Source organism: Caretta caretta, chromosome 3, assembly GCF_965140235.1.
Source record: "Caretta caretta isolate rCarCar2 chromosome 3, rCarCar1.hap1, whole genome shotgun sequence".
In the NCBI taxonomy this organism is placed as follows: domain Eukaryota; kingdom Metazoa; phylum Chordata; order Testudines; family Cheloniidae; genus Caretta; species Caretta caretta.
Window position 1 is genome coordinate 134,065,654 of NC_134208.1, and position 18,843 is coordinate 134,084,496.

At 40.1% G+C, this 18,843-nt stretch overlaps 1 protein-coding gene across 3 annotated transcripts in view; it reads left to right on the plus strand.

Annotated features, from left to right (window-relative positions):
* Positions 1–18,843, plus strand: part of MAP3K21 (mitogen-activated protein kinase kinase kinase 21) — a 66,314-nt gene that overhangs the window by 19,505 nt on the left and 27,966 nt on the right. For all 3 annotated transcript variants that reach the window (XM_048843844.2, XM_075126905.1, XM_048843845.2), the window contains exons 2-3: positions 3,652–3,832; positions 18,324–18,472. In XM_048843844.2, coding sequence (XP_048699801.1) covers positions 3,652–3,832; positions 18,324–18,472 — 330 coding nt within the window. The remainder of the gene's footprint in view (positions 1–3,651; positions 3,833–18,323; positions 18,473–18,843) is intronic.

The following is an 18,843-nucleotide window of genomic DNA, read 5'->3' on the forward strand; positions in this document are numbered from 1 at the left end:
ATTGGAGTTAATGGGGGTCTTGCCGTTCATTTCAGTGGAGTAGGATTTCACCCTATATCTGTCGTGTGCTTGGATCCTGCACTGGTATGTTCTGGGGCTCCTTGTACTCTTCTCTGTCCCTCCACTCTCAAACAATCTCTAAGTTACGCTACTCCAGCTATGTGAATAACATGGCTAGAGTTGACATAGCTTAGATCGACTTACTGCGATGTCTACGCTGCACTGAGTTGACGGGAGGTGCTTTCCCATTGACTTACTCCACTGGAACGAGAGGAGTAAGGTACCAGAGTCGACTGGAGGAGAGTGCTCTGCGGTCGATTTAGCAGTTCTTCACTAGAGCTGCTAAATCGACCCCTGCTGCCTTGATCGCAGCTGCATAGGTCCCTAGTAAGCGTAGACAAAGCCTGAAACTTACATTGTAAGCTCTTTTAGATAGGGGCCATCGTTTTTTTTATGTCCGTGCAAGGCCTAGCACAGTGGGTCCCTATTCACTGTGCTACTGCAATTAGAAATCATAAATAATCATTAAAATTCCCTGCCCTTCCCCCAGTCTCTTTAGTAAGCCTCTACTGAATTGTCTCCTGTGTTAGGGACCGTAAACATTAGAAAAATACGTTAATTAGCATTCCAAAAGGATTCCTTCCCAATAAGGGACCATAAGGCGGTGGGGAGAAAGTAACTGGAAAAGCGGCAAAGAATCTAGATCCAGACTAACATGGCTTCCCCTCTGATACTGTTCCCTGGAAGTTTGTAGGTGTGGGGAACTACCATGAAAAGAATATTTGGAGTGAAATGAAGCAGTGAAGGAAGCACTGTATTAAAGCTGGGGAGTGCCACATTGGTGGAGGCTTGACTGGTATGATGATAGGCCAGGACATCTGTGCAAGTACCTTCATATGAGAGAGAGAATGAACTCTTAGCTCCTTGAAGATCAAAATGATGACCGTTTGTAACTGAAAGGAGGTAGTTAATTGAGACACTCCGATCCTAGGAGAAGCTAAGTACTTAAGAGGAAAGAAAAAAGTGGATGTATCAGATGTTGCTTTGCTCAAAGAAGCCTCAGACTGGGAGATACATGAGAGTGAGAGGAAAAAAGCTGTCACAGAGATTTTCTATATAGACTGTAACTAAACCTGTAGTACCTCCCTAGTTTATCAAGTGTTGGGTTAGTCTAGATAAACTAGCAGTTTTTGTTATATATACTGTTTCTCTTCATTTAATCGGATCTATCATCTTAATCCTCTTTTTAATTATACAATTTGGATCTCAGACTGTTTGAGAATTTCATACAGCCTGTCCCAAAGAGGAAAAAGCTTTCAATCTCTAAAGAGAGAGAGAGGATGTTGGGGGGGGGCGCCTTGCCCCTTTTGAGGTTCTGTCAAAATGGCACAGAACTCTTTTCCATTAAAGAATTGTGTGAAGGGCTGTGGTCTAGAAGAGAGACTGGGAAATATTTGAGGGCAAAGGACAGGAACTTAGCTGAAAGGAGCAAAAGTGAGACAACCAGTAGTTTTTATATAATGTATTTATTTTAAAATGTGGTCAAATAGTTACCCTTTCATTGTACAGCACAGGCAACATTTGAATAGCAAGTATTTCAGGCTTTAGTTTTGTATTAAGAAATGTAGCATTTGAATTAAACTGCATGTTAGGTTGCCATAATTTGCAGAAAGCAAATACTTTAAAAAGCTTCTGAACACTTGTCCATAGGGCTGCTGATCACTTCCCAGTACTGCAGAAGGGAAGGGGAGAGATTTTTCCTCAACCATCCAATCTGATAAATTTATGCTACTCTTACAAAAGAGAGAACTCATTCTGTAGCTCTGTGTTTTGTTACAGGTGAAATGTTTGACTTTTGGAACGGGTGGGGGGCGGGAGAGAAGGGGAGGAAGTATGCACAAGCTTTTACTTGGGCCAGGGGGAAATGGCTTTATTTAGTGTCTGACCTGTCTTGGGGGCTCCAATCCTTCAGTTACATTTTGAGTAGTCCTGATTAGTCACTTCTGGTGTTTCTGATTTAAAATTTGGATATAACTATCTGCAGAGGACAAGTGTATGAATTACTTATGATCTGCATTGGTGCTTTTCTAATCTAGTTATGACGGATTTATTGTTGGCAGTGTAAACTTTTTAAAATGTTGTGTCCTTGGAGTTTGCTCTGAAATGGTTTATGCTTAAATTTTAGACATGAGAGAGTACTAATGTAAATACGATTTTTTTCAACAAAAAAAAATAACTTGTTATGCACTTCTAAATGTTGAGTAAATTGATAAATTGAAAATGTTTTTCATCCTGCTGTAATATCAGCTGTAAATAAACTTCTTGGTTTATGAAAGTATATTTTCTAGAAAAGGATTAGAAAAACAATTAGCTCCGGATTGAGTGAGAAGGCTAACAAGGTTGTAAAGGCCAGTTCTGGAATGAAGCTAATGAGGGTCAGAAATCAGCAGAAGTCACAAAAGGATAGTCTAGCACAGATTGCTAGGTTACCAGTCTAGAAGAATTTGCTTAGGCACTGGGTTTATTAGTTATGGTGAGCATTTTGCTTCCCAGCTGACTAATGTGTATATACAATAATGTAGTTCTTCCTGACTACCGTCAGGAAACGGAAGTTTGAAGTGCTATAAGCCTTTTTGTTCCTTTGTAGAATGAAACTTGGCCATATTCCAATTATTAACTTTGTGCAAGATTCACTGTTTTTAGTTTCAGTCACACTGACAAGGAATTTCAGGAATTCTACTGAACTCATTTGAAATGTAATTGAAAACAATAGGCCTTTCATTCAAATCTAAAGGACTAACACTCATAATTATTTTAACTTTGTTCTCTTAATACTAATTATTGAGATCTTAGCCTATACGTACATGTTAGCCTTAGTATCTCCTCTAGAGTAGAGGTGAGAGGCTTTTAGGAAGTGACCTATTTGCTTCAGTATTTTACCTCTAAGTTTTAAGATAGAATTCTGAAATATCAGTAACAACTTTTTATTTTACTGCCCCAAACTAAAACCATGATCAGTTAATACAAATGCAAGGTCATCAGTTCAAATTATGAGAAATTCATTTACAGTTTAGTCCGTTACCTTGTTATTTTGTGCTTTGCAGCTTATATTACTAGAAAACACTTATGCGCTAATTATTCTTATCTGTAACTTAACCTTTGATCTGTATGCCATAAATGCTAAAATAACAGTTGCTGTTGTGGGCAGGGATTGTGGGAACTGGACATTGAATAAATATTTGTGATGAGCAAGCTCAGAAGAGGATATGATTCATTGTGGTAGTTATCTGGATCTCCCATTGTGAGTTAGAACACATGATCAATCACACTTCTCTTTGCCTCTTTTTAATAAAGGAAGCTATCATTCCAAATCTGTTAATACAACACTATAGCTAAGATTTTAAATACAAGTCAAGAAATTCTAAGTGAAACATGCACAGTATGCTGTAGATTAACCTGGTAATTCATAGGTGCAAGGTGCGAGGTTACAGTGGCTATAGGAATCAAAACTCAAAATTACTCACTTCTGGTCACTTAAAATATTAACTACAACATTGCTTTAATATAACCTTTGTATTTAAAATGTTACAATATAAACCTGTATTTTGCTACATGAGAACATTCTCAAATTCAAACTTTGTTTTTCTGCAGTTTTGTTACTTCAGAAGATAGAACATGATGACATGTGTAATAAAACTTTGAAGATTACGGACTTTGGCCTGGCTAGGGAATGGCATAGAACAACCAAAATGAGCGCAGCAGGTACCTATGCATGGATGGCACCTGAAGTTATCAAGTCCTCCGTGTTTTCTAAAGGAAGTGATATCTGGAGGTGAGTGATTTGTCCCACTTAAGACTGCTTGATAGCTAAGTTCCTCATCCTGAGAATCTTGAAAGAAAAATGAATATTTGAGGAAATCCTCTGTGTTGAAATTGTTCTGTCTGTTTTAATGGTTTACTGATGGTGTTGGTCTGAGAGTTTGGAAGAAATTTACCACTTGCCAAGTAAAATTCTCGTATTTCAAAATATACCTTGATTCGGCTACCTATGAATGCCCGTATCTTAACTACCTACGGTAGGTGTCCCCACAGATCGACATTCTATCTCAAGAGAAGATTGACTGAATCATTCTTACAATAAGGGAAGTAAGTGGCCTTTTAAAAGAAAACAACATTTCAATAGGAGCAGCCCTTCAGTTTGTTGTCTGTTGAAGATCCTAGATGTTTTACTTGGGAGACAAAGGGCTCTTATTTGTGTAACATTAATGCGTGCACTGCCTGTTAATAGGGTATTTATTTTCTACTTGCAGAAAAGTCTCATAATAAATACAACAAATGAGACTAATTTATGATTATTTTGTAGTAAACAGGATTGATTAAAAATCAGTGACTTCTAAAAAAAAGGATGTTTTTATTTCAATTTAAATTAAATATACTTTATTTTTTAAAAATAAACTGATTTAAAATTTAAATTTGAATTGTCAACCCATCTTTAAGTACTAAGCTTACTACAATCAATTAATCATTACAATTAAACACAGAAATAATGTTAAGCAGTACATTTGCTGTTAGTTTCCACTGAACTGGGGAAGTCACTGGCTAAGTGCCTGGAACCATAGTTTGTTGACATGCTAAACCAGATTTTAACAGCATTATACTCTTCTGCAAGTACAGAGGAATATCTTATTTCTGTTTATTGAACTGAAGTAGTTCAATAAATAATTCTTTCAAAGTTAAGAAAGCAATTGGGAGTTAAAAAAGCAAGAAAGCTTGTTTTTCCTCTTCCAATTTAGGAATGAAAACTAGGTGCAAGGATGAGGCATACTAGTTCTGAAATCTTGAAGGACATAGCAACCAGAAACAATCCAGTTCAATTCACTAACTACAGATAATATTTCCTTTGTTTACTAAGTCAGTTAATTTTTAAGTGCAAAACATGTTTAAACTTTTTGATTTTTTCTTATGTATCCAGCACATTTAAGGTAGTTTTTGTTTGTTTTTTTTAAATACCTTTTTTGGTGCATTTTAATTGAGTTTGACTATCCATCCAAGTAGAGCCTGAGACAAAGCACAAGTAAAAAAATCCTGTAGTAAATAAGAAATGGATCGTAAAAATTAAAAATCTGACTAAATGTAAGTTAGGCTATATAATCGCTTAAGTAAATGTATGTAGTTATAGTGCATCTTCCTGATTAGCAAAAAATACAAAATTTAGTGTAAAGGCTGCATTTAATTGCAAATAACATGTTTTAATCCCATAGTAATCCCATAAATGTGTACTGAATGTATTTCCATTAATCAGGATGGAGTTGGAGGTGCAGTCAGTATAAATTAAAACTGTATTTCTACTTTATTTTCTGCGGTGGGACTCCTTATTTTAAATTCATGGATATTTCTTATTTAATAAGGACATTCAGGATACTTCATGTAAACCACAGGACTTTGCAGATCAATGAGGTTTTTGAATGAGACAGTTAAGGCTCTTCCGTATCAGAGGATAAAATCATTTAAAATCATTTGTGTGGAAAAGTAAGTTATATTGTGAAAAGCAATCATTGTGAAATGGGTTTTACAGTTCCTGTGCTCTACCCTGCAAAGCTCCTGTTTGTCTGTCTTCCAAATTTGTATTTATCAGGAGGAACCAAAACATATGAGGCTGTGTAAATTGCAATTTGGGGAGGAGGGAGGCTTTAGCTCCCTAATCTATTGTCTGATATAATCTTATGCATGTTTTTTTTTTTTTAAACTAACATAGAGTCCTGGTTTTTTTTGTTGGTTTTTTTTTTTTTTTTTTTAAGAAGTGTCTCACTGCTATTCTGCATTATGAAGTAATGCTTTTGGTATGTTCAGGTTAGTTCTGTAGACTTCACCACTTCTTTGTGATGCACCTTTTACCCATCTTAAGTTTGATACTAATTCCTCAGTATGTTGAGTGCTTTATATCCGTTTCAGGTGGTGTCCATTAGAGAAGAGGCATTTATTTTTTGTTTGGGTAGGGTGGAGGATGGATATAGGTATTTCCGTAACCAGCTTTGTTCTATGCTTAATTACAAGTCCTGTCAAGTCTTGTCGCTGTGATTTTAGGTATCTGAAAGGGGTATGCTTTGGTGCAATTGTTATATTCTGCTGCAACATTAGTTTACATTTTTGGAATCTACAGTATTTCTCTTCTTCACCTTCTCTTCTGCACGCCTCTCTTGTAAAAATGTAAGTATTTAGTTCAATGATGAGTTTTAACAGGAGAGATTTTTAATTAGTAAGCCTTATGTTGTGCAGTTTGGTTTAGGCCTTCTTGGTTTCCAAATACTGTCTTTTTGTTGATCTTTACTCTTGCTTTAAATTATAGGAAGATGGATAAAATGGATTGTAAAATATAGTCACGCTGTAATTGGGCATTGCTTTTTAAAAACATGTTCTGGGTGGAGATCTTGGCAAGGATTTCCATACAGCATGTTTGATAGAATTCTGTACAGAATATCTAAATTGTGACTGATTTCCTTTTAGAATGTTCTCACCTTAAATTGCAATACCTTTAGGGATTCTGCCATACATATACGTACCTCAAGTCCAAAAATCCTCAGCAAGACTTTCATAAAAAGTATCAGCAGTAGGCATTGATGCATTTACTACTTGTGTTCCAAAATCTAGCAACACTAGGAAGCTCTGCTGAATGAAATTATGTATATGGCTTTGCTTTAGGAGAAGAAGCGGAGAATAAAATACATTTTAAAAGAATATTTATTATCTAAGTTCAAGCAACTACCATTCAGGATGTGTATCAAAAGGAAGAAGCTATGCTAGGAATAATAATTGAACTGAGTATGCAATGGCTGCTTTGTGTCTTAATACAGCATCCTGAATTTACAGTGTGAAAATCTTAGGTCACCTGAAGGACAGTAAGCTAACAATTTTCAGATTGAACTGTTAGGCATTACATCTCTGAATTGTATCCTCATATCTTCTTGGCCAAAAGGACATGTAATGGGAGATGGTTCCTGAGTATTTTCTTTAACTTTCTCTTGTAAGTGCCGAGACTCTAGATGCTTAGGCTGAATGTATTTGTGTTTCGGCTCATAGAATTTACAGTGCACAAGTAGCTACTTATGTAGGCAAGAGAGAAGAAATCCTATCACTGTCTGTAAGAACAATTTATGGAACAGTGCCTCTCAAAAACCGAAGCATGGCTTTACTATGCGTGTATGAGGTTTCTTGTTTTGTTTTTTTGCTTGCTCCTGGTACAGTACTTGGGCTAAACATCCAAGCCTTTTTCCAGGTTGTTGTTTTTTTAAAGGAGAGGGGACATTCTCATCTTGTTAGTATTTTGGTTTGCTAAAGTTCCGCATCTGTTTTGACCAGATGGAAAACTACGTAGTATTTAAAGGCTTTGAATTCTGAAGGTAATTGAACCTGATCAGTACAATGAAGAATTTATTTAGGGAGGTTTTCTTGTCTTTTTAGCCACTGTTTGCTGAACTTTGGTTAAAGTTCTCAGAAGAAATAATTATTTTTTTGATATAGGCTGAGAGGGAGACTAATTGAAATCATGTTTAAAAGAACAGTCTATGACCTTACCAGAAGAACATGAGACTTCTCTGTTTGCCTAGACTTGGACTTAAAAGCAACAGATACAGAGGTTCAGTAGAGTTCCTATTCGTGTTCAAAGTTCAGAACTCATGAGGGAATTCTGTACACAATACTTGAAAATTCTGCAAATTTTATTTGTCAATAAATAAATGGGGAGGCTCCAGCATGGCAATGGGGAGTGCAGGCCACTAGCTGCATGAAGGTAGGAGATGACCCTGCAATACCTTCCCCTCCCCCGTCCCACCCCGACACAAATTCGGTAGCGAGGCTGCACCCAACCCTGACACAGCGCAAGGGCCAGGCGTGCCCTAGAGGTCAGTGTCCCAAGGATGTGGGGGAGGAGGGGATTGCAGGGTCATCTTCCCACCTCCATGCAGCCAGTGATCTGTGCTCCCCACTGCCATGTGGGAGCCTCCACGTTTATTTATTGAAAAATAAAATTTGAAGAATTTTAAAATATTGTGCACAGAATTTTTTTATTTTATTTTATTGGTGCAGAATTCCCTCAGGAGTAGCAGGTGAAGCAACTCACCAGGGTTAGCAGCCCTGCACCAGGCACACCAGCTGTGGGCAAGGGAAGGCTCAGGATCCATGTGTGGAGGGGCTTAGTGTGTGTGATCCAGGTATGGGGTGAGAGGGTTCCATGTGGGGCATTCTGCAGGTGGCTCAGTGTGGGGAATCTGGATGCACGGGGGCTCATTGAGAAGGTTCTGGGTGCAGGGGTAATGGGGGGGGGGGGAGAGTCTGGGTGCTGGGGGAATGGGGCTTGGTGGGATGAGGTCCTGGGTGCAACTGGTTCGGGCTCAGTGGGGTGGAGGTTCAGGTGCATAGGGGGTGGGGCTCGTCAGGGTGAGGGTTTGAGTGCAGGGTGCTCTGGGGGGATGGTCTGGGTGTAGGGGTCGGGGTCCGGATGCAGAGGGGTGGGGCTCAGTGGTGGGGAGGCCTGGATATGGGAGGGTCCAGATGACCAAGGATTGGGCAGATGCGGGAGCAGCTCCCCCACACAATGACCCCTTCCTCCGCAGCTGAGGAGCAATGGGGGCAAGAAGCGGGGGGTGGAGGTGTGGAGTCGGGGGAGGTTTCTGGTGGTGAGTCTGACCCACACTTGGCCCACTTTGTGCACGGGAAGTGCGCACCTCTCCTAGCCTAGCCAGGACTAGCGGTTGAGCCTGGCACAGGGTAGAGACCACCGGCTGGGAGGGGGCTGGGGGTGGGAGTGGGAGTGAAGCTCAGCAAAGTGTCTGGGTATGGGGGGTCCAGCTGCATGGGGGTTGGGCGGACAGGGGGTGGTCTGACCTACCCTAATTCTTGTAGTCTGCCCTGAGTTGGCATTCTCAGCGTGGCCCATCCAGGCCCATGATCACACATACTGTATAGGGAGTTTGAATAAGGAGGTAGGTTTTGACTATCAGTATGTGGCCTTGGTCTTGGTCACCCCAACTGACACATCCCCACAACTGTCAGACTCCTCTGAAGGAGCAGAGACATGCCATTCACCTAAGATTGCCAGGTGACCAGTTTTCGACTGGAACACCTGGTCAAAAAGGGACCCGGCGGGTCCAGTCAACACAGCTGACCGGGCCACTAAAAGTCTGATTGACCACAGCGGCCGGCATGTACCTTTGGCTTGTAAGCACAGGTGTGACCAGGGGTCTCTGCGCGCTTCCCCTAGCGCTGACTTCACAGCTCTCATTGTCCGGAAACTGCCAATTGGGGGTGGTGCCTGCGGACGGGGGCAGTGTGCAAGGCCCCCTGTCCACCTCTGTGCCTAGGGGCCACAGGGACATGCTGGCTGCTTCCAGAAGCTGCCTTAGGTAAGCGTTGCCCAGAGCCTGCACCCCAAATCCCCTCCCTCACCCAACCCCCCTCACCCAGCCCTGGACCCCCTCTCAAATGTCTACATTTATCAAAAATTGTGTTAGATATAGAAAACATTTGTTGTGATTAGTGATGTCTTTTTCTCATTACACAACAAAAAGAACAAGAAGACACTACCTGTGCACAGTTGACTGCCACAAAATCATGTTTGTTAACTATATTGCAAACATTCAAGGTCTTAGTTTAATGAATACTGCTGTTCGGAGTGGTTTCTTAAAACATAGAAAACAGTGAGCACCACTAGAGTGCTCACAAACTACTTAAATGACTGCTACCCTATTCCTATATATTACAATTAGTTGAACCAGCTAGTGTCTTCATTGTTGCTGTGAGATTTATGCAGCAGGAATGTGACTTGGTCCACGTCAGTGGAATTTGGAGAACTCTATTTGCGGCTAGAATATCTACATCTCCTTTCCTTTTTAATCCCAAAATTACATCATAGAAATGCCACTCATGAATTTGGCCAAGTTTGTGGAAACATGTAAAGTGGCATCTAGTGTTGTTTGTTATCCCAAAATGGTTCCCGGCATTGTATGTTATCTCTGCAACTTTGTACCTATAATGACAACACTTTTGCTATAATGAAGTCTACTATTTATGTAAATAATGTTGTTGATTCTGTTGAACTAAGCAATATTTGAAACTTTATTTTAAATATTAATGCTTTATTCCAGTTACATAGAAAAGAGCTACAGAGAAGGTAGATGAAGGATTTTTCTAGGGTAGGGACATATCATTTTTGTCTGAATAGTCAATGAATGGTGTCTGAAAGAGGCAGGTCATCACATTGAGATGCTTCCACCAAAATACATCTTGGTTTCTTTCAACTTATTTGCTATCATGCACAGAAATTTCTGGAAATAGCCAAGCGTCATGTTTTTTAATCCTTTTGTGATCAGACTTAACTGCAAATGTAGTGAGTAATGATTCACCATTAATGAAATGAAGTGATTGATTGCATTTGTTTGCTTTGGCTTTGAAACTGTAAAATAAGTAAAGAAGTCGCTATTTATAAAAATAAAAAATTGCACAATTGTGCTGATCACTGGTGACATCTTTATTTAAGCATTCCCAAGGATTTGTATAAGACTTTGTTTTGCACAAAAGGGAAGCTTCTGCATGAATTTCCTCATAGTATTGCTGCATAATTTGGTGCTGTCTCTCTGCATAAAGAGGTTTTTATGGTCTGTAATCCTGACCCAACCAACCACTGCACCAAACCCCCCACATGGAGGAGGAAATTTTGATAAAGGGGTGTGTGCAGAAAGGCCAAGAACAGAGTTTCATAGATTCAAAGATTTGCAGGCCAAAGGGGACCATTAGACATCTAGTCTGACCTCCTGTATATCACCACAGAATGTCCTCCAGTGACCCCTGTATTGAGCTCAGTAACAACTTCTATTTAACTAAAATTTATCTTCTAGAATAGCATCCACTCTTGATTTGATGACATCAAGAGATGGAGAATCTATCACTTCCTTTGGTAGTTTGTTCTGGTAGTAAACACAGTCTCTGTTAAATAAATAAAATAAAAATAATTTCTCATTTGATTTTGTCTGTCTTCAGCTTCTAGACATTTGTTCTTGTTTGGTCTTTCCCCACTAAATTAAAGTAGTACCCAGTGTTTTGTCCACCTGAAGGTATTTATACGTCATAATCAAGTCACATCTCAGTTTTCTTTGATAAATTAATAGATTGACTTCTTTAATACTCTCACCATAAGACATTTTCTCTAGCCCTTCAACCATTTTTGTGGCTCTTTTCTATGCCTGCTCCAATTTTTCAATTTTCTTTTTAAAATGTGGACACCAAAACTGGATGCAGTATTCTAGTATTGGTCTCACCAGTGTCATAAGCAGAAGTAAAATCACCTCCCTACATCTACTCATAACTCACGTTTATACATCCAAGGGTTACAGTAACCCTTTTTGCCATAGCATCACAGTGGGAGCTCATGTTCAGTTTTTTTGTCGCCTTCATTAATTACTTGGATGACGGAGTAGAGAGTATGCTTATAACATTTACAGATTGGCACCAAGCTGGGAGGGGTTGCAAGCAGTTTGGAGGACAAGATTAGAATTCAAAATGATCTTGGAGAATTGGTGTAAAATCAACAAGCTGAAATTTAATAAAGACAAGTCCAAAGTACTACATTTAGAAAGGAAAAATCAAATGCACAAATACAAAGTGGGGAATAACTGGCTATGCCGTGGTACTCCAGAAAAAGATCTCGGGTTTATTGTGAATGACAGTTTGAATATATGTCAACAATGTGATGCAGTGGCCAAAAAAACTAACCGTTCTGGGGTATTACCAGGAGTATATAAGACATGGGAGGTAACAGTTTCATTCTGCTCAGCACTGGTATCCCAGCTGGAGTACTTTGTCCAGTTCTGGGTACCATGCAGTGTGAAAGACGTGGACAAATGAGAGAGAGTCCAGAAGAGAAAACAAAATGATAAAAGGTTTAAAATACCTGACCTATGAAGAAAGGCTTAAAAAAAAAATTGTCATGTTTAGTCTTGAGAAAACAGGACTGAGGGGGGACTTGATAACTCTTCAAATATATGTTAGGGCAGTAATAAAGAGGACTGTGACTAATTGTGCTCCAAGTCCGCTGAAGGTAAAACAAGAAGTAATGGGCTTAATCTGCAGCAAGGGATATTTCAGGTAGATATTAGAAAGTGTTCCTTTAGTATACGGATAGTTAAATTCCAAGGGAGGCTGTGAAATCTGCATTGTTTGAGGTTTTTAAGAACAGGTTGGACAAACACTTGTGAGGGATAATCTAGGGCAGTGGTCTCCAAACTTTTTGGCTCACGCACCCCCAGGGTGAAGACTGGAAGGCATGCCACAGGCATGCCGCCGACGGAAGAAGATCGGAAGGCCTGCCGCAGGAGTGGAACACCAGCCATGGACGTGCAGAGCTGTGGCTGAAGAAACAAAATGGTGGAGTGCCATCCGGCAGCGCTCCTGCTGCCGCACACCCCCTGAGATCATCTCGTGCACCCCCTGGGGTGCATGCACCCCAGTTTGGAGACCACGGATCTAGGGTTATACTTGGTTCTGCCTCAGCATGGGGGGGGTGGTCTGGATAACTTTGAGAAGTTCCTTCCAGCCCTACATTTCTCTGATGCCTAAATCCTTTTCAGAGTCGCTTCCTTCCAGGACACAGTCCTACATTTAGTAGGTATCGCCTCCATTCGTTGTTCCTAGAGGTATTAAAACATATTTTGCTTGAATCAGATCTCTCTGAAGGACTGCTCTGTCCTCATAATTATTTACCACTCCACCAATCTTTTGTCATCCAAAATTTTATCAGTAATAACTTTATATTTACTTCCCATTCATTGGTGAAAATATTCAATAGTGTTGGGCTACTATTGCTCCCTGCAGAAGCCCACTAGAAACACCCACGTTCAGTGATGACTCCCTATCCACAGCTTCTGGTTGACCCTTCCCCATTAGCAGTTTCTTAATCCATATAACGTGCTTTATTGATTGGGGGGGGGGGGGGTTTAAAGCACTATCACTCTGTCATGCAGTACTAAGTCAAAGTATATTTACTCTGCCGACGTTCTTATACCGCTCTCATCATCTGGTATCTGAGCACCTTCCAGTAGTTCATCAAGCAGTGTGACTACACAAGTGTCATATGGTGTTTGTCCTTTCATCCTCTTCCTAGGAAAAGAAGCATGTGCAATTGAGTTTCTTATTTTTGCAGGGATTTAGGTTTGTTTTTAATTATTAACTATACAAGTTTCTCCGTATGTGTTAGAGAAGGCAAGATCAAAGAAATTAGTCTTGCACTTGGAGCAGACGGTGGCAAGGTTTATGATGCATTTTCATTCCTGGGAGAGTTCATCCCACAGTCTGGGACTGGCCCACAAGAAAGTTCCTTCTACTGCACAAACAAACTTTACCCTTACTATAGAGAGTTTCACTGTTCCTGAGGAGCAGAATTGTTGACTATGGTCTTTGTTCTGGAGTTTAGGAAATCTTTTAGATATCCTGGGACCAGTCCATTGAGCACCTTGAACTCGATTCTGAATTCTATGGGAAACCAGTGGAGGACAGATGTGGTGTATTAGCAGATGAATGTGTTGCTGAAGAGAGGTTGTGCAGTGTTCTGTACTAGTTGGAGTATCCTAAATGCTGAAGGCTTTGTGGCCAGGAAACTGCTGTAGTTCAGCCTGAGAGGTGCTTCTACATAAATAGGTGCCTCTATATAAATCCATGGTAGGTCCACATCTTGAATAATGCATGCAGATCTGATCGCCCTGTCTCAAAAAATATGGAATTGGAAAAGATACAGAAAAGGGCAACAGAAATTATTAGGGGTATGAAACAGCTTCCATATGAGTAGAAAGTAATAAGACAGAGACTTTTCAGCTTGGAAAAGAGACGACTAGGGTGGGATATGATAGAGGTCTATAAAATCATGACTCATGTTGCGAAAGGAAGTGTTGTTTATTCCTTCTCATAACACAAGAATTAGGGGTCACCAAATGAAATTAATAGGCAACAGGTTTAAAACAAAGAAAAGGAAGTATTTCTTCACACAATGCACAGTCAATCTGTGGAACTCTGTGCCAGAGGATGTTGTGAAGGCCAAGACTATTACAGGGTTGATAAACTAAACAGTAATAAGTCTCCAGGACCTGATGGTATTCACCCAAGAGTTCTGAAGGAACTCAAATGTGAAATTGCAGGACTACTAACTGTCATCTGTAACCTATCATTTAAATCAGCTTCTGTACCAAATGACTGGAGGATAGCTAATGTGACACCAATTTTTTAAAAGGGGCTCCAGAGGTGACCCTGGCAACTACAGGCCACTAAGCCTCACTTCAGTACCGGGCAGATTGGTTGAAACTATTGTAAAGAACAAATTTGTCAGACACATAAATGAACATAATTTGTTGGGAAATAGTCAACATGATTTTTGTAAAGGGAAATCATGCCTCACCAATCTACTAGAATTCTTTGAGGGGGGTCAACAAGCATGTGGACAAGGGGATCTATTGGATATAGTGTATATTGGATATTTAGATTTTCAGAAAGCCTTTGACAAGGTCCCTCACCAAAGGTTCTTCAGCAAAATAAGCAGTTATGGGATAAGAGGGAAGGTTCTCTCATGGATTGGTATCTGATTAAAAGATAGGAAACAAAGGGTAGAAATAAATGGTCAGTTTTCAGAATGGACAGAGGTAAATATTGGTGTACCCCAGGGATCTGTACTGCGCCCAGTCCTATTTAACATATTCATAAATGATGTGGGAAAAGGAGGTGGCAAAATTTGCAGATGATACAAAACTACTCAGATAGTTAAGTCCCAGGCAGACTGTGAAGAGCTACAGAAGGATCTCTCAAAACTGGGTGACTGGGCAACAAAATGCCAGATGAAATTCAGTGTTGATAAATGCAAAACATAATCCTAACTATACATATACAATGATGGGGTCTAAATTAGCTGTTAGCATTCAAGAAAGAGATCTTGGAGTCATTGTGGATAGTTCTCTGAAATCATCCACCCAATGTGCAGCGACAGTCAAAAAAGCGAACAGAATGTTGGGAATCGTCAAGAAAGGGATAGATAATAAGACAGAAAATATCATATAGCCTCTATATAAATCCATGGTATGCCCACTGTGTGCTTGAATACTGTGAATACACTTGAATACTGTGTGCAGATATGGTCTCCCCATTTCAAAAAAGATATATTGGAATTGGAAAAGGTTCAGAAAACGGCAACAAAAATGATTAGGGGTATAGAACAGCTTCTGTATGAGCAGAGATTAATAAGACTGGGACTTTTCAGCTTGGAGAAGAGGTGACTAAGGGGGGATATGATAGAGGTCTATAAAATCATGACTGGTGTGGAGAAAGTAAATAAGGAAGTGTTATTTACTCCACCTCCTAATACAAGAACAAGGGGCCACCAAATGAAATTAATAGGTAGCAGGCTTAAAACAAACACAGGGAAGTATATTTTTTCTCAACACATTGTCAACCTCTGGAACTCCTTGCCAGAGGGTGTTGTGAAGGCCAATACTATTACGGGGTTCAAAAGGGAGCTAGCTAGATAGGTCCATCAATGGCTATTAGCCAGGATGGGCAGGAATGGTGTCCCTAGCCTCTGTTTGCCAGAACCTGGGAATGGGTGACGGGGTGGATCACTTGATGATAATCTGTCTATTCATTCCCTCCAAAGGACCTGGTATTGGCCACTGTTGGAAGACGATATACTGGGCTAGGTGGACCTTTTGGTCTGATCCAGTATGGCTGTTCTTATATGTATAGCCAAACCTAAAACTGGACTCAGGCTCCCTGGTTATGTACCCACTAAAACTGCTCCAGTTTGCCACTCCTGTTCACCTGGCAGTTGTCTTATATACTAAGCCTCACTGCTCGGCTCCCTCCATCACAAACTTAGAAGGAATAGCTATGCAGAAACTTCAAATGCTGGTTCTGTTCAAAGCCTCAAGTGTCCCGGCAACAAGGCCCTTAATGAAACGCAGAGACCTGTCTCACCTGGCCAAGTCAGGGGTCCGCAGCCTAGCCACACAACACTCACAGAGAATGAACAAATCAACAGCTTCACCCTCTGAAATTCCCGTTAGCTGCTGCTTTTGCCCTGGTAAAGGCTATATGTGTGTTGGGGGGAGGAATGGTGACACGGGTCACAATTTTTCACAAAGAAAAAGTTTCAATTCAGGGAGTTCCATGCCTCAGCTACATTAGAACAGTTTAACAGTGGTGGGGAAATGTCACTTGAGGTGAGATATACAGTGTTGTTGTAGCCATGTTGGTCCCAGGGTATTAGAGAGACAAGGTGGGTGAGATAATGTCTTTTAGTAGACTAACTTCTGTTGGCAAGAGAGAAGCTTTTGAGCTTACATAGAGCTCTTCCTCAGGTCTGGAAGAGCTCTATGTAAGCTCAAAAGCTTCTCTCTTGCCAACAGAAGTTGGTCTACTAAAAGACATCTCACCCACCTTTAGGTGAGACTTTTTTTTTTTTAATATCATATTGCCTGTCAAACCCTGGCTCCTTATACAAATTCCATATTCAAAATGGAAGTGAGTGGGGGAACGAAGCTTTGGGTCGGAGACCAGCATATCACAGCTCCTTTCAGAACAGTCTGACAGTTGCCAAGATGTGTCCCTTGAGGTGACTCGGAACCTGTTTTGTCATACACGGCCGGTCAAAACTCAGTTCCTTATTCAAATTCCATATATAATATGGAAGAGAGATGGAGGTCTGGAATTAATCAGCATATTGCGAAGGAACAAAGATTTGGGTTGGCAAGTGTCATGTCCCAGCTCCTTCAGAACAATCTGATGTTTGTGGGGACATGTCTCTTGGGGATGATCTGAGACACATTTCTCATACAGCTAGTCAAATCCCAATTCCTTATTCGAGGGCCATGGGGGAAAAAAATGAAAGTGAGGTGTGTGATATGTGGCAGCATGTTGCACAGGAATGAAGCTTCAGGTCAGGGTAGCATGCCCCAGCTACTTCAGAACAATCTGACAGTCATAGGCACATATCACTTGGGGTGACCTGGTATATTGTCATGTACCAGCCAGTCAAAACCCAAATCCCATATTTGATTATTTAATTAATAAATAAGTAGGTAGTAATTTAAACTTTTATTGCATTCAGTCACATGAATTTGATGAAATTTCTAAAAATGTAATCCTACATTGATGTATTTTTAAATAATTTTGGCCTTTGAATAAGGAACTGGGAACTACAAATAAGGAACCAACTTGAGCCTCTTTACCTTATCCTCTCAAGTAAAGCCACCCCAAAAAAAGTTGTGGAACGAACACGACATTTGCGGTCATCATATTGTTCACTCTGCTTGTATGTGATAGCTCTTTCCCCAACTTGTCTGTCCTGTCTGTTTTAGATTGTTAGCTCCTCAGGGCAGCGACCATGTACTTCTCTGTACAGTATCTAATGCAATAGGACTCTACTCTGGTAGTGCCTGTGGGCCAGCCAGTATTAAACTTGCTCAATACAAGAGAGATTTACTGGAGGTTGGAGAAGTAAAGCGAGTGAAATCATTTTAATTTTAGGGTGGAGTTTGTATCAGAATTTCTTTTGGCTAATCTAGTTAGCCGTGACAGGTATATTGGTACCTGACACACAATCAAGAGAGAACTTTTCCCCTAAATTTTAGGAAATGTTTCCTCCTTGCTTTTGACAGTAGGCAATATTTTCCCTTGCCCAGCCTGGCAAAATGAAATTATGTAATGGCTCAATCCTGTTGCACATTTTATGAAAGGGAAAAAAAAGTTGGGGGCTCATTCTTCAGTATGCTGTAGGCATGCAGAAACTTCAGTTCTCAAATGAAGCTGCTTTTAATTCAAAAAACAAAATGGTGTCCATTGGGATAAATTGTCCAGGGATCAGTTTGATACTTCATTGTTTTGAAGTAGAACTTTTTAGTTCTCATCTGTTCTTTGTGCTTTATCTCTTCCTTTTCCATCAAGGTTTACATGGTGGTGGCATCTGATTAAAAAATTGACTGGAACCAAAGTCTTTTTTTAATAGTTTTGTTTGCTGCCAGAAAAAACAACAAAACAAAGTGACAGTGATTTAGGTAGGGTACGGTTACAATAGCCCATCCATTTCACCAGCATATCCAGCTTTACTAATTGCTATCAGAGAAAAGATAACAGGTGAGGGGGAATAGTCCCCTGAAGATTTTGACAAATGATAGTGGAGAGAGACCATCCTCTCTCTGTGGGACTACATACTGGACAGAGTACTGACTTGTTTGTCCCTGAGTAAACCATGTGTCAGTATTCAGAAGATAAACTTAACTATTTAAAAATTTGCTTTATAGTTACGGAGTGTTGCTGTGGGAACTGCTTACGGGAGAAGTTCCTTACCGTGGCATTGATGGTCTTGCTGTGGCTTATGGAGTAGCTGTCAATAAGCTTACCTTGCCCATTCCATCCACCTGTCCTGAACCATTTGCTAAACTAATGAAAGGTACCTGTGCTGCTTCTCTCTACTTATCCTAGAAGTAAATGTGTTTTAATATCTATGCTTTTCTTATGATTTATAATAATTACACAACTCCAACACTTCATTTGGTACTGTGCTAACTCTGTATGAAGTAGTGGTTTTCCCTTTCTTGGCAATCTAGTACTAAGACATTTTTAACCCATTTGAGTAAGCCATGCAACACTACAATATACTATATTGTTTTTAAAGATGCATCACCTTAAGCAGTGGTTGACTTATTTCTTCTGTATTCTTTGTATTCTTCTGGTTTGTTTTCTTTTCTTTTATACTTAACTAGCTACAATGTCCACCAAATATAGACTGCACAAGAGGTAAAATACAAAATCCAGATGACT